At 37.6% G+C, this 21,038-nt stretch overlaps 1 protein-coding gene across 1 annotated transcript; it reads left to right on the top strand.

The window, feature by feature from the left end:
• Positions 1-12,529: 12,529 nt before the first annotated feature.
• On the top strand, positions 12,530-13,856 carry LOC113769310 (protein NUCLEAR FUSION DEFECTIVE 4-like). Its single transcript, XM_027313770.1, has one exon. The coding sequence runs from the start codon at positions 12,530-12,532 to the stop codon at positions 13,790-13,792; it is 1,263 nt and encodes a 420-aa protein (XP_027169571.1). The 3' UTR covers positions 13,793-13,856.
• Positions 13,857-21,038: the final 7,182 nt, after the last annotated feature.

Raw genomic sequence — 21,038 nt, forward strand, 5'->3', positions numbered from 1 at the left:
CAATAGAATTTTGGAACTATTTATCTGGCATAATTTGTGGTGTAATACTTATAAAGTATGTATCTAAATTTAGGTTGAATTCTAATGCTTTGTGAAGGAAGTCAGGAATGAAAGCTTTAATGAATTCTATTCAACCACTATGGACTACTCAATTACCATAAGTTTAACAAAATATAAGAGAAAATAAACATATTATCAAACATAAGTTTAAGACAAGTCATGATGTGAAACCCCGATCTAGACAACCAAAACTCCATGGCTTAGGCAGCGGAAATTTGACCCAACTAATCCCTAGAAGTCACGAACAATTTTGATATTATCTCAACCTGTAACTACTCGAATTAACGAACCAAATTGGAGGTAGTAGAACGCCACAATCAAGGAGATACTCGATTGATAAGTTCAGGTGAATAACTTGAGAAGATTCTCAAGTATTCAAAGGCAACTCTCTTGCCAAAGAGAAAGTGAAAATTCACGAATTGTATTTAATAGTCAAAAAACTGGTCCCAAACAAAGAGGAAGTGGGGCTATTTATAACCCTTACAAGCATTAACCCTAATCCAAAAGTTGACCAAACTACCCTACATACTTAAGAAAGATTTTGGGCCTTACTAACAAATGGGCCGCAATTAAACTATCTTAATTACCTAGACTTTTTAAAACGAGAAATAACCAAAATCAACGAGGAAAATCAAATAATCCTACTAAACTCAAGCATTTGTGCAATCAACTAGTCTTCACTTGAATCTTCCAATTCCCCATGTGCTTGAATGGGCCTTGGTCTTTATATTCTCACCATTCCCCTCCTTTTTAAAGCAATTTGCCCACAAATTGAAGCACGAATGGTGACAAGACGAGTTATATGCCTTCGACTCAATCTTGTTATGATGGCTACAGATGGCATCCAATGCAAAGCCCATGTGCTAAGTTGGAAAATAACCCTCGTCGAACCTTGAATCTCACAAACCATCTTCAATGTATGCTCAACTTTATTGTTTGTGGTCATGAGGTAAGGGTCCTCAAAGTGGTATGAAGTGTATCCCGTGAAATCGAACTCCGGCTCGAACACACTTGCAAGGCACCAAGGCAGATTTGGTGATGTTGGAGCTGCATGTGGACTAAGAGCAAGACGAAAATCATAATGGTCATTGAGGTACTTGTTCTTTAAACGAACCCTTGGTACACAACCATCCCTAAAATATGGAGTGTTCCCTTCAAGATGAGCTCGAATCAACTCCCCTTTGGTGTGGACTGATTTGAGTTGACATTGTTCCATGAATGGATACCAAGGGGGTTTAACTCTTGGAGTACCAACTCCATGGAGGCTTGCAACGTCTACAATTGATTTTGGAATGGAACACACCAAGATCAGCTCAACTTGCCTTTGCTTGATCTGTATAAAAGAAGAAACACTAAACAAAGCAAAGGTAAGTTTGTTAAGAAAATAATAGGCCTTCACCGGGTTGCTCAAGATCAGCCCACTTTCTTTTCTTTCTTCCTTTTTACCACCCATCTCATTAGATTTTTCCATCTCTTTTTCTAGTTCAACAGCTGACCCTTTTATCTCATTACTTTCAACTTCCTCGGGTTTTACCTCTGCATGCACAATTCCCTCATCTAGCTTTTTCTCCATTCTATAACGCTCAACCTCACTTTTCATGCATGCTAGATCAATACAAAATTGGTCATAAGTAAGTGATACAAGTGCAAGACGACGACTATTAAATAAGAAGGAATACTTATTAGTATGTCCATCAATTTTAACTTCTCGCCTCGACATCCATGCTTTGCCCAACAACACATGTGTCACTTGAATTGGGACTACATCACACAACACCTTATCCACATATTTGCCGATTTGAATAGGTACAAGTGTGTGCTTAGTAACCCAAACATCCCCATGAGTGCTCGTCAACTTGTACGGTTGAGGATGATCAATGGTTGGAAGATTTAATTTCTCAACCATGATAGCACTTGCAAGATTGACTTCACAACTACCATCAATGACCAAGCTACAAATTTTATCTTTGACACCGCAACGAGTATAAAACCAACCAAGCAACTGAGATTTGACGAGATCCAATTGCTCATCTACACCACGTAATGCCACTTCTTTGACTCCCTTAGGATCAGAAAGACAATGTTGTGGACTAACTTTTATGCGTCTTATACTCGCCATGATGTATGAGGGAACCTGCAAAAAATTAGCAACGAAACCGAAGATATTGCCTTTCACGCTCCCTTACGTGTATCCATTTGCACTCGTGTATATGGATGTCACTCTAATGGACTTACCAAATATCTTTACCTGTTGGGTTAGGTAGTTGAGAAATGCTGCTCAAGTCCAACAACCGTTACCAACCTTTCCACAAGTGTAATCACAAGAATGTAGGAGAAAATGTAGGAAAGTGTTCCTAGAATCTAGGAAGAGAATATAGGAGAGTTTCCTAAAGTGGATGAGAGAATATAGGAAAGGTCCTAAAAATGGATGAGAGAATTTTAGGAAAGTTTCCTAAAAAATGGATGAGAGAATTTAGGAAAGTTTCCAAAAAAATGGATGAGAGAGTTAGGAAAATTTTCTATAAATGGATGAGAGAATATAAGAAAGTTTCCAAAAAATGGATGAGAGAGTTTAGGAAAGTTTCCTAAAAGGGTAGGAGAGAGAGTGTCCAAGTGAGTACAAAGAGTTATCCAAGTGCTTTACTTAGTTTCCTAATTGATTTTGGAAACAAGTTAGTTTTTGGAAACCTTTTGAAAATCCTATTCTTCTTGAACAACTTTTGGTAACCTTCTTGAAACAACCTTTGGTAATCTTCTTGAAACAACTTTTGGTAACTTCCAAATTCTACTCCAAGAAAGATTGCACAAATCAGATTTGGTTCTCTATTCAAAACAATTCGGTTGCCCCTTTCTTTCCTTTCCTTTTTTTTTTCTCTTGCCAACCAATTCCTCTTTTCTTTCTTCTTTTTTTTTTCTTTTTTTTTTGACTACAACTATCAACCACGACACAAAACAAGGAAGTCCACAAATAATAACAACCAAGAACTCCAAGATCTTTCAAGAACGTTCAAGGAAGTTGTCAGGAACTTCAGAAATTTCAAGATTGTGGTCAAGAATTCAAGAAACTCAAGATTATTGTAAGTTCTCTTCAAGATTCACAAAATTCCAACAAGTTTTGCCAAAATTCAGATTTGAAAACCAAGTAAACAAGTTGGATAACATAAACAACAAGGCTGGACAGATTTGTATTCGGATGAACAGTAAACTATGAACAGTGTCGGTGAACAGTAACGATGAACAGTGTCGGTAAACAGTAACGATGAACAGTAATAATTTTTTTTTTGGTTCTAAACAAACGAACAGATTGGGATAAACATATATGACTCGAAATAAACGAAAAACATAAAAAAAAAGATATAACCTGGTGGTTGTCAACTAGCTCTGGTACCAACCCGAAATTATAACACTACTCCACAACCATTTACTCGACCATTCCAGCCTAGAAGGGAGGAGAGAGGTCCGAACGTTTGGAACACTCCAAAGCCGAAGCAAGACCAAGGGGCCAGCTCACGGCCACCTTTTCCAAAAACAGACTCCAAGGTTGTTTCAAAATCAACAATGGAAACTTCAAAACCTAGGCATCGTGACACCAAATGTTGGAGGTGTCAAGGAGTTGGGCACATTGCAAGCCAATGTCCAAATCCAAGGACCATGCTTGTGCTACCAAATGGAGACATTGTCACTGATGATGAAGAGGAGGAGTACAAAGACATGCCTTCCTTTGTTGAAGAGGAAGATGAGATAGAGGAAGTTCCAACTTAAGACAAAGTTGGATTGGTAGCAAGGAGAGCACTAGCTACTCAAACTAGTAAAGATGAGCTTCAACGTGACAACATCTTTTACACGAGGTGCCATGTGACCAACAAGGTATGCAGTTTGGTAATTGACCCCGAAAGTTGCACTAATGTTGCTAGTGCATTGATGGTGGAGAAACTAAACTTGCCAACTAGTGAGCACCCCCGTCCCTACAAGTTTCAGTGGTTAAACAACAGTGGAGAGGTACGTGTTCATAAACAAGTTTTGGTTACTTTTCGCATTGGTAGGTATGAAGATGATGTTATGTGTGATATAGTACCAATACAAGCTGCACATATACTCTTAGGGCGTCCTTGACAATTTGACAAAAGAGTCACTTTTGATGGTTTCTTGAACAAATACTCTTTCATGCATAATTGTAAAAAGATTACACTTGCACCTCTTACACCTCAACAAGTACATGAGGATCAAGTTAGTCTACAAAAAGAGTATGACTTGCATGCTACCACTAAGAAGGATAACGCCAAAGCTAAGCACTTAGTGTTGGCTGACCCTTCTTCAAGCAAGTTGGATCACAAACCCAGCATGCTTGCCAAGGTGAAAGATGTGAGAAAGGCGTTGCATTCTAATCAGGTTTTATTTATTTTATTTGGCAAGGAATCCTTACTCACTAATGCTCTTGATACTTCTTTGCCTAGTGTTATTACTAACCTCTTACAGGAGTATCAAGACATCTTTCCTGAGGATATACCTAATGGTTTGCCTCCATTAAGGGGAATTGAACATCAAATTGATTTCATTCCTGGCTCTTCCCTTCCAAACAAGGCACCATATAGGACCAATCCTGAGGAAACCAAGGAGCAACAACGACAAGTGGAGGAGTTGCTTAGTAAGGGTTGGATTCAAGAAAGTCTAAGCCCTTGTGCTGTACCAGTTCTACTTGTTCCGAAGAAAGATGGAGGATGGAGAATGTGCACTGATTGTAGGGCGATTAATGCCATAACGGTAAAGTACCGCCATCCCATACCTCGTTTGGATGACATGCTTGATGAATTACATGGTGCTATCATTTTTACTAAGATTGATTTGAAAAGTAGTTACCATCAAATTCGCATGAAAGAAGGAGACGAATGGAAAACTGCATTTAAAACAAAACATGGACTTTTTGAGTGGTTGGTCATGCCTTTTGGGCTAACCAATGCACCAAGTACTTTTATGAGACTCATGAATCATGTTTTACGTTCTTTCATTGGTAAATTTGTGGTCGTTTACTTTGATGACATTTTGATCTATAGTAAGACTCTAGATGAGCATGTTGTGCATTTACAAATGGTCCTCGATGCACTTCGCAAGGCAAGCCTCTACGCTAACCTTAAGAAGTGTACCTTTTTCCACAAATCAATTGGTTTTCCTAGGCTATGTTGTTAGTGAGCAGGGAATTCATGTTGATCAAGACAAGGTGAAGGCTATTAGTGAATGGCCAACCCCTACCAATGTAAGTGAGGTGAGAAGTTTCCATGGCTTGGCAAGCTTCTATAGGCGTTTTGTCAAGGATTTTAGCACAATAGCTGCACCACTTACATCAATTATCAAGAAAGATGTGCAATTTCATTGGGGAGAGGAGCAAGCTAAGTCCTTCCAATTACTTAAACACAAGCTCACACATGCACCTGTTCTTAGTTTACCTAATTTTGACAAAGCTTTTGAAGTAGAGTGTGATGCTTCTGGTATAGGTATTGGAGCTGTTTTACTTCAAGAGGGCCGCCCAGTTGCCTACTTTAGCGAGAAGTTAAATGGAGCTGCTCTAAACTACTCAACCTATGATAAGGAACTCATGGCCTTAGTGCGAGCCCTACAAACATGGCAACATTACCTTCGCCCTCGTGAGTTTGTCTTGCACACCGATCATGAGTCGCTCAAGCATATCAAGTCCCAAGACAAGTTGAGTAAGCGACATGCAAGATGGATTACCTTCATTGACAGTTTTACCTTTGTAATCAAATACAAGACAGGTAAGACGAATGTAGTGGCTGATGCACTCTCGCGAAGGCATACCCTTATCACTACATTAGACGCTAAGTTGCTTGGTTTTGAATTCCTTAAAGATTTTTATGCGTCTGACCCAGATTTTGGTGAGATTTTTGTCGTCTTGCTGTGACAGCCCCACCTTCCCCTAAGGCGAACCAAAGAGGTTAGCGGACTGCCTGCCTAGCTCTCGCCAGGACTAACGGTGCAGTATAGAGCGATCTATCACGTTCCGGAACTTATAACACGCGTAAACAAGGCAAAAGGGCAAAACAACCCAAAATAAAAGAAACAAAATCCGGAGTCGGCCATGAATAGTAACCGACCCGTTCGAAACCCAACCAAACATCGAAATACATATACAACATAACATTAAACATTTACAAGCCACAATGGCATTTAAAAGTGATACAAAAGTCACTACATATGTGGTTTGCCAAAACAAAAGTGAAAACGGCCCTAATGATACATTTAGGGTCCCATTTTAAAACAATACAAAAGAAACATTCATCTAGTTCATTCGGCAACCATTTATCAAAATTCATTCCAAAAGAGTCATACTCCTGTAAGGAAAACAAAAGGAACGGGGTGAGCTAAATGCCCAGTGAGAATACAACTCAAGTCACCAAGTTCATAGATGCATCAAGTTGAACAGTCCAATTTACCAAAAATAAGTAAAGCCACACATTAATAATGAGGATAAAAGGATACGGGTGGCTCTCAAGAGCCATTTTCCTCGTTTGAATTCTTGATCGGGTCTCATTGACTCTCCGTCAATGTTTGAAAGTAACCGACCGTAGACTTCACTTAACTTTCACTCCTTCCACCTAACATTCCTCAACCGGGCCCGAAATCCAAACGCATGCATGGTGGTATTACTCGAGTAAACCGGAATCAAGAGTCTCTCATACTACAAGATTCCATATAACGTTGCCCCAAGGTACATTAATTGGCACGACCAAGCCCTCGCCGGCTCGATTCAATCAATTACCAATGGGGTTGAGCTCATGGATAATAATTGAAGTCGTGGAGACTCGTCCAAACGACATCAAGTCATGTATTTCATCTCATATAACATTTCATATAGCATTCTAATAACTTTCCAATAACATGCGAAACAATAAGTGAAAGTGATAAAGTACACTCTCACTTCAATCAAGTAACATTCAACATCTCAAGTTCAAGTATCAAAGTCATATAATAACACATAAGTGAGTAGTACACTCACCAAGCTAGCACAATGTGGTTTCAAGCACTTTAGTCCAAAGAACGTTGTGCACCACCGTCACGCCCTAAAAACATGCAAACAAATATAATGAGACTCGATAACGAGTCATCAACCAAGGCCAAACATGACCCCAATAGGGTTCCATAAGCATATATAAACAATAGAGGAAACCAAAAATTTTGGAAATGTAACTAGCATTGGCCCGGAAAAAAATACAGTTTTGACGTCATTTTGCGGTAATGACACCAATTTCACTACGATTATCGGATGAGGGTGTAAGACCCACCATCTCGAAGCTAAAATATAGGGCTACAACATCACAGAAGGTCACTCAACCCAGTTTTGAGTGCAAACAGGTCAAAAATGCAAGATACCTCATCAACAACGTAAAACGGATTCACCAAAATGCATTCTAGCGGAAACATCATAACTCAGGCTCTACATGTCCAAATCCAGAAATTCCAAAACCAGATGAAAGCTAACAAACAGGGCTAAATTTCATCAGAAGGCCTCAACACCCAATTCAAAACAACCCATTACAGTCGCAAATCCCAATTTCGGGTAAAACAGAACAGCAATAGTAATTTCAACTTATCTCAGTCCACTCAACTCCGATTGACCTGAAATTTTGTAGACACCTCTAAAATGTTATGCCCTACAACTTTCATGTTTTGAGCTAAGGCCAATTCGGCCTCTATCTAGTACCTAAAATTTCGGACAGAATGCACCCTTAAGAACCCTAGATTTTCCAATTTTCTTCCAAAACCAAAATTAGTTGCAATTAATCACTTTTCCCACCTCCTATACTCATTATAGAACATTTCCAAACATCATAGATAGCCACACCATCATGCTTATATTAAAACAGAAAATTTCCCAAAAATAATAAAAATTCATCATTTCAACCACAAATCAAGAATTAATCCACAAACTTGCATCTTCTACTTCCACTAAGCATGATTTGAGCATCAATTAAAGGAGGAGGGTGGTTCTACACAACTTACCTTTAAAACAAGAGGGAGAGAACTATGGACCACCACAACTTTCCAAATAACTTCACCAAACAACTCACAATCACTACTTGAAGGTGTTTTATGGAATAATTGGAAGATTAATCGGTTGATGTGAGAGATTGAGCAAGATTGTAGACCAAAATTGTGGAGAGTTTCTTCCCTTATGAGCTTGAGAGAAGTCGGCCACCTTGAAGCTATTTTTGATGATTTTTGGGTCATTTTTGGTTATTTAAGTCAATGGTAAGAAAGTCTTAAAGTAAGCCCAATCAAATGGTGACACTTGTCACCTTTTATTAAATGCTCAACTACCTTGTCTCCCTTATATCAATCCACTTAGCACTCTCTACTTATCTCTTAACACCCGATAAATTAATTCCAGTATTCAAAACTTAATCTAGTTGACCGAATTTTTTCGAACTTTTCGCACTAGTGGGTCCCACGTCCGGAATATGCTCTTAATTTCTCAAAATCTATTCGATACTAGAAAAAATCATCTAAAAATTATATCTGCTCCTTAAAATTATCTAGAAAAAAAAATTTCTAGTCACGAAAATGCAGAAAACAAATCATGAAAAATAATAAAACCTAGAAAATGAAAATTACGGGTTCTCACAGCCTTGCCACGACACTCTCGTGAGCATTATTTCATCTCTCAGGGGTTCCTATACTACAAGGACAAGCTTTGCATTCCCAAGAGCTCCATGCGCACACTCCTAGTACGAGAATCTCATGGAGGAGGGCTAATGGGACACTTCGGCATTGCCAAGACCTTAATGATTCTCCAAGAACATTTCTTCTGGCCACGCATGAGGAGTGACGTGGAACGACACATTGAAAGGTGCGTGACTTGTCACCAAGCAAAATCAAAGGTACACCCTTATGGTCTCTATACACCTTTACCTATTCCACATGAACCATGGGTTGATCTGTCAATGGATTTTGTGCTTGGACTGCCTAGGACTAGAAAAGGCCATGACTCAATCTATGTGGTAGTTGACCGCTTTTCCAAAATGGCCCATTTTATTCCTTGTCATAAAACAGATGATGCTAAGCATGTTGCAGATTTATTCTTTCATGAGATAGTTAGATTACATGGCATGCCACGCACTATTGTTTCTGATAGGGACGCCAAATTCCTTAGCTATTTTTGGAAAACTTTGTGGTGTAAACTAGGTACTAAGTTACTATTTTCTACTTCTAGTCACCCACAAACGGATGGTCAAACCGAAGTGGTTAATAGGACTTTATCTACCCTATTGCGCGCAATTATAAAAAATAACATTAAATCTTGGGAAGATTGTTTACCACATGTGGAGTTTGCATACAATCGCACTGTTCATTCTGCCACACATTACTCCCCTTTTGAAATCGTGTATGGCTTTAACCCTCTCACACCTTTGGATTTAACTCCTTTACCTGTTCATGAGAGAGTTAACTTGGATGGTAAGAACAAAGCTGCATATGTACGTGAGTTACACACTAAGGTGCGAGCCAACATCGAGAAGCGTACACTTCAATACATCCAAAGTGCCAACAAGGGGCGCCGCAAGATGGTCTTTGAGCCTGGTGATTGGGTATGGATCCACATGCGCAAGGAGAGGTTCCCACTCAAACGTCGTAGCAAGCTACTCCCAAGGGGGGATGGCCCATTCCAAGTCCTGGAGCGTATAAATGACAATGCCTACAAACTTGAACTTCCAGGTGAGTATGAAGTACATGCTACATTTAATGTCTCTGACTTGAGTCCTTTTCATGCAGACGATGAGTTTGATTTGGGGACAAATCGCCTTCAAGAGGAGGGGACTAATGAGGAGGGGCTCACGGCTGCTTGAACTTCTAGTGCCCAAGTCATGCAAATACCAAGTGGTCCAACTACACGGCGTGCGCTAGAAAAATCCAAGAATCACTTCAAGCTCTTGTTTGCACGATTCAAGAACGAATTGGGGATGACTTGAGGACCATTGAAGGATTACACCATGAAGAAACTACTTTATACACTTTCCTTCAAGTTGAAGAATCAAGCGAAGACTAGTCGCGGATCACTAGCTTGTTAATTAGGTTTTTAGTTACCATTATTAGTTGTTTGTTAGCATTAAATAATTTCGGTCAATTACACTTTACCTTTGGCCGAATTCTGAGTCTTAGATTAGTTAATTAGTTGTTAGATATTAAGTTAATACAACTTGGACAACTACACCCTTAATGAAGGGCAAGATCGTCCATTGACGGTCTAGGGTTTTGTCTTGTAAGGCTATATATAGCCTAGGTATTCATTCATGAAGGATATTCAGGTTTTTACAAAATATTCGTGAGTTGATTCACTCTCTCTTGCCTCAAGAGAATTTCCTTTGAATACTTGAGAATTAATCTCAAGTTGTTCATCGAACTTATCAATCAAGTAGTCTCCTTGATTGTGGCGTTCTTCTAACTATACTTTTGGTTCACTAAATTTGCCAGTCTTGGGTTAAGGAATCTCCTTAGTTCGTGGCTTGTGATTCTAGAAGGGTCAAAGTTCCGCAAATCATCCCAACTTGGTGCTCGTCTAGATCCGTCGCACATCAAGTCATAAGTTTAATAGCAGAAGATCAAACTACCAAAATTAATTATCACATGATCACATATATGAATCAACTTTATCACCATAGCAAATCAGCAGTACAAAGGTCAAACTACCCACCAAATGAATCAAGGATTCCCAGAAATCAGACAATCATATATATAACCAAATACATAAATGAACGAGCTCTGTCACCAAACTAATTAGTATCACTAAGTATACACTCACACCAAAATCAATTCCAGAACTAACTACATATATATCAAAAGAATTTAAAAGATTCAGCAGAAAGGATAAAATTTTGGTTACCTTATTCCAAATATTCCCTACAAAACTTTTCCTCACACACATGAGGCTGATATTGTTAATGCATTAGTATGACCTAATTAAATATATTAACATGTGCATAGAAAGCAGTTATACATATATCACAAGTTATTTGCAAATTATGACAAATTTCAATGTAAAAAAATACCACTTCAACATACCTTAGCTTGGAGATGTAAGTATGTAACACTCTTCCTATGAATCCTGTTCCTACCACAAATACAAGCAACGCAAAAAAATACAATTCAAAAAACTAAAAGTCAATTGATTGTTATGATTTGTCTTCAAATGGATGAAAGATGGTTGCAAACAACAATACCTTTGTTGAGCAAACCCAAAAACTGAGAAAAGGGGATGAACAGATGTCCAACACTTGATACTTTAAATTTTTCAATAATTAGCATTAATTTTTTCTTAACCATCCTGGTCCTAGAATGGTTGGAAACAGTAAAGACCGTAAGCCAAATACATGAAGTTGAAGCAGCAGAATTTGAATAGTAACACCTATCTAGCCAACTTCTGCCAATTATCCCTAATGATTGTGTCTAATAAATCATTTGCAATAAACCCATGCAATGAATGGAATTTAGCCAGCCGAGAAGTCTAATCAGTTACATCAGACCATGTTCTCCAACCTTTAATTTGCAACTCACCACCTTAATGTAATTACACCAAGACAAAAGCTATTATGAGTTGTACCAATTGTTAAAAAGAGCAGTACAACAAACTCGCATTCCCAAAATACCCTTCCCTCATTAATTCCTTTCACTAATTACCTACTAAACCACATTCTCCCCAATTTAATTAGATACTAAGGACGTTTAACTAATTACAGCCACACAAAGGCTATTATCACTTGTACCCACCGATAAAAAGATAACCAAAATAATCATACATTCCCAAAATACCCATAAAAAGACACAACCCCATTTTTGGAAATGTATGACAAAAGAATTCATCATAAATTGTACTCTATCTACAATACAAACTTTAAATGTACAACATGAGGGCATCTCTGTAAACATACCCAAACACATGTTGCCATGAGTTGTACAAAACACTTTAAAAAAGCAACACATTATTTCACATTTCCAAAATACCCTTACCAATGCGGTTGAAATTCAAAACTCCCTTTGACCAAAACTCATTCTTATATAGTATAAGGATATTAATGCCATTGCTGTTGTGACAAAATGCTCAGTTAAGTTTTACAGCTCCTTTTTTTTTCTCTTTTTTGTAAACCCAATTTTTTTTTCAAAAAGTGTTTCTTAAAACTACAATAGGCTTGGAAGACTATGGCATCTATTATGCCCCAGTGATCCTCAACCAACGTGTAAAATATATGTAGCATTGAGAGAAATTTGAGGAACTAACGTGTAGAATAAAGGCAGTACTTGAAGGAAATTTGAGGAACTAATATATGTACATATTACTTCTCAGCTAACTACCAAAACGTTAAAAAGAAGTATAAAGGTTACTCTCCTATTCTTCCAAAACGTTAAAAAGAAACAAAAGTTATTCTCCTATTCGCCTTTTTTGGGGGTTAATTGTTGTCAAGTTTACATGCGTGTTCGGAGCTACACAGAGGGTGTATTGAAAAGTCATCATACCCTTGCATTCTTGTCTGGGCAGGGATTTTTAGGCTTGAGCGGAGCAGTTGTAATTCAAGTGTACGACACTTTGTTTGAAGGCAATCCTTGCACTTTCTTGTTAATCCTCGCACTGCTTCCTACTCTCATTTCCATCTTGCTTATGTGGTTGGTCAAGATTGATGCAGCAGCACGCACCAGAGATGAGAAGAAATATTTGAATGGCTTCTCTGTAGTTTCCCTGGTCGTTGCTGCCTACCTTATGATCCTAATAATCTTGGAAAATGCCGTCACTTTGCCACTATGGTCTCGAATCATTACCTTTCTTGTTCTCCTTTCTCTGCTGTCTTCACCCCTTGGTGTTGCATGTAAAGCTCAGAGTGATAGCTCACTGAACCTTGCATACACATCTTCCGTCGGGACTCCTTTGATGGATGAGGCTGAGCCAATTAAGCAGGAGACAACGTCGTCTCAACCTGCAAATCCCGTGGACATTCATCCTGATGATGATGAAGTTCAAAACAAATCCGGCTCTGAGGATATGCTCAACCCTGGAGCGGAGTTAAACCTCTTCCAAGCAATGAGAACTGTCAACTTCTGGTTGCTGTTCATTGCTATGATATGTGGGATGGGTTCAGGGCTGGCCACAACAAACAACATCAGCCAAATAGGACAATCTCTTGGCTACTCAACTGTCGAGAGGAGTACACTGGTTTCGTTGTGGAGCATCTGGAACTTTTTAGGCCGCTTTGGAGCTGGATATGCATCGGATATTTTCCTCCACAGGAGAGGCTGGGCAAGGCCTTTGCTCATGGCTCTTACGCTAGCAGCCATGACCGCTGGCCATGTGGTTATTGCTTCTGGATTTTCTGGGAACTTGTTCATCGGTTCGGTGTTAGTCGGTGTATGCTATGGCTCTCAATGGTCCTTGATGCCTACCATTACCTCCGAGATATTTGGAGTCCGACATTTGGGTACGATATTCAACACGATAGCTGTGGCCAGTCCCATTGGATCTTACGTCCTCTCTGTTAGAGTTATTGGCTACATTTATGACAGACATGCTGCAGGCGAAGAAAATACATGCTACGGCAAGTACTGCTTCATTTCATCTTTCTTCATCTTGGCATCTGTTACTCTCCTCGGATTCCTCGTTGCACTGGCACTATTTTTCAGGACGAGAAGGTTTTATTCCCAGCTTCTGATTCGATGGTTGAGGCGCGCTGCAACCTTCTAGAGTTAGGTTCTTGTATCTCGGGTATGTATGCATGAATGACAATTAATCATATGATGATTCGATGAGAATGAGCTTGAGCCTCAGGACAAGAATCCCTGGTTCGTTTAATTCATCTCAGGGACTGGAGTGAATTATATAAGAAGTTGAGCAGGACTTAGCAGCAGCCGAGTTTTGACTAAGGCTGTTTCAATAAATGTTTCTTTTATACGACCTTTCAAGAGTTTCAAGAATGGCTTACAGCAGCAATTCGCCTAGCACTTCAACGTCTACAATCAGGTTCTGTGGCAAATATGTGAATCCTCCACGCGTCAGTGTTTCATAGAATGATATATATATTTTCTCCTTTTTCACGTTGAATGGTTTCTTGCGGGTGATTTTTTTTTTTTTTTTTGGTTTCTATATATAATTAACTAGCATTTTATCACCTTAGGCATGCTAATTATAAGTGAAGTGACTAACCCAAAGTAAAGTGAAAGGCAAAGCAAAAATCTTGAGTAGTGTAAGTAGGATTAATCTTTTTTACACTGACAGTGTATACACTTTTAGCGTTGGATGAATGACAACTATGTAAAATTTAAATTTGAAATTCAACTTTTGCACATATGTCATGAATCAAACGGTGATAGTATATACACTGTCAGTGTATATAAGATTTACTTGTGTAAATAATGCTGAAAAGGAAAACACAAAACATGCAAAAGAAAGTATATGTTACTATAGTAAGATATAAATCCACAGATTTGCTGAAGTAAAAAGTAAGAAAATTTGTATTACCAAATGTGAGGAAACAAGAAGGTGAAAGAAGCTTACTCTCTGCTATGTGAGAATGAGAAGGAAATAAAACAAGAAGGAAATAAATCACAATAATAATTTTATCTAAAAAAGTAGTCTATGAAAGCTAAACTAAGCTATTACTTTGTCTTTCAATCTAATTGTTATAAATAGATGAAGTACAATTGATAATTCATCAAAATGTTAACTTTCTTATGAAAGACAAACTAACTTTAAAGAAAAATATAAATATCTGATCTGGTTAGGTAATTGAGAATAAGTTGAGTTGTTGAAGAATGATTGTATTATTTGACTTATAACTTATTACAAGCAAAGCAAAGGAAAATAGAAGAACCACGTAATGTGTAAGTTGGCTTGTTAAAATCTAATAATGCAATAAGTTTGGAAAAACTTTTTCTCTCCAAATTGAAACTTATAACAAATAGGAAAAAAAATGCAAATCTAACTATTACCACGAAAACAACAACAAAGAGCATTTAATCAAATATAATAGAGATACACATATTTTTGTCATTTAGATGTTAATGCATTCCTTTGATTAAGAAAGGAAAAAATTAACTGTCATAAAAAACACATGTTAAACTATAAATGAATTAAAATAGAATTGATAACAAAAATATATGAACATGAAGTCAAATGCTGCCAAATATTTTAATATAAACAAATTAAAATAAATTTGAAACTGAAAAATGCACACTACATTAAGCAGCAGTAATAATATTTTTCTTTATAATAAGATGGAATTAGTTTTAAATAATCTTTTCCGTTACATTAACAAAATAACAAAATGTCAAACAATATAACAATTTGAAAAAATCCATGCAATTCGATGATTTTTAACTAGTGCAACTTTGTCAAATATAACTTTAGATAACAATTTATAATGAATAAATATAAATATAAATTCAAATAATAATGATAATAATGTCGTAATCCAATTAAAAATTAAGTTAATATATCAAATATAACTTGAAATGATCATGTAAATGATAGTTAAATTATATTTCTTCAAAATCTACAGTTTGAAAAGTCTATTAAAAGTATTTCAACCTTATAATTGTGAGTAGAGGACTTTGCTCCCCTGGTTAACCTTATAAAGTAATGCCAAATCCATAAGACAATATCAAGTCCATAGAAAAAGCTCAAAATTCACCCATAGTGCCACGTATTAGTAAGGAAAGTTGCTACAGTAACTTTAGCCCTTTGCTTATCTTATAGTATATATATAGTAAGACATAATATACTCGAATTGTGCTACACATATTTGTTGCACTAAAGCATTTTATCCAGAAATGTCTCACAAAGTTTGCCTACTGTGCTTTTCAATCTATTAACAAAATTACCCACAATCAATCATTCAGAAAAAAAAATTGTAAAACCATTCAGAAGAAAAAACTCACCGAATTCGTAAAAGTGTACCTTTTTAAGTTAATTTTGGCTATTTTAATAGCGGCTTTTGACAAAATGACCTAAAAAAAAGAATTTTTTTGACTTTTTTTGACAAAAAATTTTTTTTTGTGACTTGTTTTGCTATTTGCTCTTTCCCTTTTTCCCTGTTCAATTAATTTAAAGGGTATTTTCAGGTTCCCTTTTACAAGCTTGCACAACCTTCCCTTTTCCTCATGACCAACTTAAACGGCATTCTAACTTGAAGTGTCAGCCAAGAGAGTTGCCATTACAAATTAATGATGTGGAAATTCAATCCATATGTTCAACAAAAGAAAAGGAAAGTAAAAAATACATACACGTTGAACTTCTGATTCTCCCGTAGTTTTTCATTAGCACATTTTTCAATCATCTTTTTACCTCATATATATCAAATCGCTACAGGATATTATCATTCGAACATGGCGGTTTGTTTTCTTGCAAAACAAATGTATGATCTATCCAGAATTTACAATCATCAGCTGGGAGATAGATGAAGGGGAGTCTGAGGCTGAGCAGGTTGTTTATGCATGCATGTTTCCAATTTCATGATTTGATGAGAATTAGAAACAATGATCGGAGGACACAAGGGGCCTCGGAGCTCCAGGAAGGAACTAGTTCTCAAGCTCGTTCCGTTCAGCTCTGTCAAAGTCATGGGCTTAATCAGGGCTGGCAACATACTCTTGAGCCAATGTTTCAATATTTGTCTGTCACAGTTTTCTAAGTATTCAAGACACAATTTCAGGCAGCATTATGCCATTATTCCCCGTCCCTGCTCCTACATGGTCTAAACCGGTTAGGATTGCTATTTTTAGAAATTTTTGTAATAAAATATATTATAACGATTTTGATCTATATAATGTTAAAAATTTTGCTCACAAAAAATATAAAATTTTTTTGTTAAAAATTACAATCCAAACAATCTGTTTGGATTAACTATTTTTGAAGGTGTTTTTGAAATATTTTACTGTAGTAATGTAGGTGAAAATTTTTTATTATAAAGGTCCGTTTGGTTGAACTGAAAGGGAAAATATTTTCCATCGAAGTCATTTTCCTGGAAAATCACTTCCTTCCCCATAATTTTCCAGTGTTTGGTTATTAAGTGAAAATATTTTCCAAATTCTTTTTTTCATAATTTTCCGGTGTTTGGTTTGTCAATGAAAATATTTTCTGATATATTTGTTGATATGTTGCAAATATTTTTCTACTATCAAAACATTCATTTCATTGCAAGCTAATTTTAGTTTCTATCCATTATAATTATATTATCATTTCTATAAAATATCTATTCATATTATACCATGAATTCTTAAATGGAATTATTAATGGAATCTTGGATATATTCATAATTTGTTAATTCTTGCTGCCGACCAATGGAGCTTCGATTAGCAAAGTCCAAGGTCAAGCATATGAGTATTTGACAGATAATAGCAAATTCGGTTAGAAAATTCATAGCCCACCCCTCCCAAACCAGTTGTTGTTACTTCTCAGCTTAAGGTTCTCATGTTTCCATGGCTGGCTTATGGCCATATATCTCCCAGCCTAGAACTAGCCAAGAGACTAACGGATAGAGGATTTTCCATGTAAACCTGTGCCAGAGCCTGTTAAGATGTGTTGAATTGTCAAGCATTGCGGCTTGACTTGTGTGGCAGAGTTTTGCGTCCCACATCGAAAACCAGAAACGGAAGGCTTCCCTCTTGATCCCTATAAATAGAAGAGGCCATTGAACGTTTGATGTGCACCACTTAAGAGAGTTATATGGGCTATTAGCTTCTTGAGTCATTTAGCCCATTTAGTCAAATATTTTAGACTCTCTTATTTTGAGTTTAGGAATATTTTCTAAACTCTTTTGTAAGTGCCTTATTGGCCTAGGAACCACTTTCCTACGGCTTTTGTATTTCTTCTTCATAGTAGAAATATTGCTCCTCCCTCGCCCGTGGACGTAGGTCAATTTGACCGAACCACGTAAATCTTCTGTGTCTTTTATTTGCTTTGTTATCCGTCTTTATATGGTCGATTTTACCGCCTAATTATTATATGGCTGGTATCTACCGCCTATCTATTATATGGTCAGTTATACCGCCTATTTTGTCCTAACTTGGATTTGTCTATTTCCTGGGCGGTCCTAACAAACTGGTATCAGAGCTGGTTATTATATTTTGCAAGACAGGTTCATCTGGTGGGGCCCGTCCATCCTGTGGGGCCCACTCATCCTGTGGGGTCCGTTTATCCGTGGGGCCCGCTCACCTTGTGGGGTCCTTTCATCCCGTAGGGCCCGCTTATCTCGTGGGGCCCGCTCACCCTGTGGGTCCCACTCACGAGACTTGCATATTTGTTTCGCCAGTTTTTTGAGACAAACTACAAGTTACAGATTTTTGTGGCAACAATGATGATAACAAAGACGGTTGTCGAAAAATTCGACAGGAATGTCAACTTCGGAATGTGGCAGCTCAAGATGGAGGCCATTCTTGTTCAAGATGGAGTTGATCTAGCGATTCACGGAATCGAGAACAAACCAGAAGATGTAAAGGATGCGGATTTCGTCGATATGGATAAGAAGGCCAGATCCAGTATAATCTTAAATCTCTCCGATGAGGTATTGCGTGAGGTAGCAACGGAGACTTCGGCCAAGGCTATGTGGGATAAATTGAAAGCCTTGTATATGAAGAAGACAGTCGAGAATCGGCTATATTTGAAGCAGAGTTTGTACATGCTTCGGATGTCTGAAGGTACATCTATACTCTCCCATCTTGATAAATTTGATTCCATTATTATGGATTTGGGGAATATAGATTCGAAAATTGATGATGAAGATCAAACCCTATTACTTTTGTGTTCCCTTCCCCAGTCTTTTAAGCATTTCCGCGATACTATGATTTATGGAAAGGAAACAATTTCGTATCGGAAAATTAAATCTGCATTAAAATCTAAAAAGCAGATAGATAGGGACATTACTGGGGAAACTAGTGGGAGTCAAGCCGATGGCTTGTTTGTTCGGGGTAGATCTGAAAAGAGAAACACAGAAAATAGAAGTAGATCCAAGTCCAGACATAAAAATGTAGTGTACAATTATTGTAAAAAGAAGGGCCATGTTATCTCTGATTGCTTTAAATTGAAAAATAAAGAAAAGCAAAAAGGGAAATTTGTTGAGAAAAATACTGAATCCGCTGAAGCTAGTATAGCAGCTGATGATGGAACCATTTTCTGTGCAACGGAAAATATTTTTAGGTCTAACAATGAGTGGATTTTAGATTCGGGTTGTTCATATCATATGTGTCCCAATAGGGACTGGTTTTCATTATATGAATCAACTGAAGGTGGAGTTGTCTTAATGGGCAACAACGCTGTTTGTAAAGTTGTTGGCAAAGGTACAATCCGGATTAAAATGTACGATGGTATTGTGAAGACGCTCACAGATGTTAGACATGTTCCAGATTTGAAGAAAAATCTCATCTCTTTAGGCACTCTTGAGTCTATTGGGTACAGGTATTCAGGTGGAGATGGAGTTCTCAAAATCAGTCGAGGAGCTCTTGTTGTTATGAAGGCACACAGATCTGGTACTTTATATATTTTGCAGGGATCTACTGTTACAGGTGCTGCTGCTGTTTCTACATCCACTTTGTCTGATTCTGATTTTACCAAATTATGGCACATGAGATTGGGGCACATGAGCGAGAAGGGCTTATCTATTTTATGCAAACGAGGTCTTCTTGGTAGTCAAAGTATTGGAAAGATGGGACTCTGTGAACATCGCATTTTTGGAAAGCAGAAGAGAGTTAGCTTCCAGTTGCCGGCAGTTCACAGGACAAAAGGAACTTTGGACTACATTCATTCAGACCTCTGGGGGCCTTCTCGTGATTCTTCTAAAGGAGGTGCCAGGTACATGTTGACTTTCATTGATGATTATTCAAGGAAAGTTTGGGTATATTTTCTTAAGCATAAAAATGATGTTTTCCTAACTTTCAAGCAATGAAAAGTTTTAATTGAGAAGCAAACAAGAAAACACATTAAGCGGCTCAGGACAGATAATGGCATGAAATTTTGTGAAGGTGAATTTAATGAATTCTGCAAGAATGAAGGAATTGTTCGGCATCACACCATCAGGATGACGCCTCAACAAAATGATGTGGCTAAACGTATGAACAGAACGCTTTTGGAGAGAGCAAGATGTATGATCTCCAATGCAGGGTTGACAAACGACTTTTGGGCAGAGGCGATCAATATGACCTGTTATATTGTCAACCGTTCTCCTTCTGCATCTCTTGATTTCAAAACTCCTGAGAAAGTTTGGTCAGGTACTCTTGCTAATTACTCCAATTTAAAAATTTTTGGATGTCCAGCATACATGCACGTGAATGATGAAAAATTGGAGCCAAGGGCTAAAAAGTGCATTTTTCTTGGGTATGCTTCTGGGGTGAAAGGATACAGATTATGGTGTTCTGATCCCAAATCTCCAAAATTTGTAATTAGTAGAGATGTTACTTTTGATGAATTGTCTATGTTATCTTCCAAGAAGGAGTCTTCTAGTCCTTGTACTACTGATAGTACACAGAAGCAGGTGGAGCTTGATATTGGCAGTTCTGGTTCTTCTCAGTCCAAACCTTCTATTCAACAAGTGCCAGTAGATGTACCTGAATCTACTGTTGAAGATAGTTCAGAAGAAGAGGAATATTCCATAGCCAGAGATAGACAAAGGAGAGACACTCGACCACCACAAAGATATGCAAACTTAGTTGCATATGCTTTGTCTATTGCAGAAGAAACTGATGCAGTTGGTGAGCCTTCCACCTATTCAGAAGCAGTTTCTTGTGATGATTCTGCAAAGTGGTTGATTGCGATGAATGAAGAAATTGAATCTCTTCATCATAATGAAACTTGGGTTCTTGTAAAGCCGCCGTCAGCTAAGAAAATTGTTGGTTGCAAGTGGGTCTTCAAGAAAAAGGAAGGTATTCCAGGAGTTGAAAATGCAAGGTATAAAGCACGATTAGTTGCAAATGGATATAGTCAGGTATAAGGTGTTGATTTTAAT

The sequence above is a fragment of the Coffea eugenioides genome, chromosome 4 (assembly GCF_003713205.1).
Source record: "Coffea eugenioides isolate CCC68of chromosome 4, Ceug_1.0, whole genome shotgun sequence".
Lineage (NCBI taxonomy): Eukaryota > Viridiplantae > Streptophyta > Magnoliopsida > Gentianales > Rubiaceae > Coffea > Coffea eugenioides.

Coding starts and splice junctions, on each gene's coding strand:
- LOC113769310 (XM_027313770.1), top strand. CDS start 12,530: ATGCGTGTTCGGAGCTACACAGAGGGTGTATTGAAAAGTCATCATACC.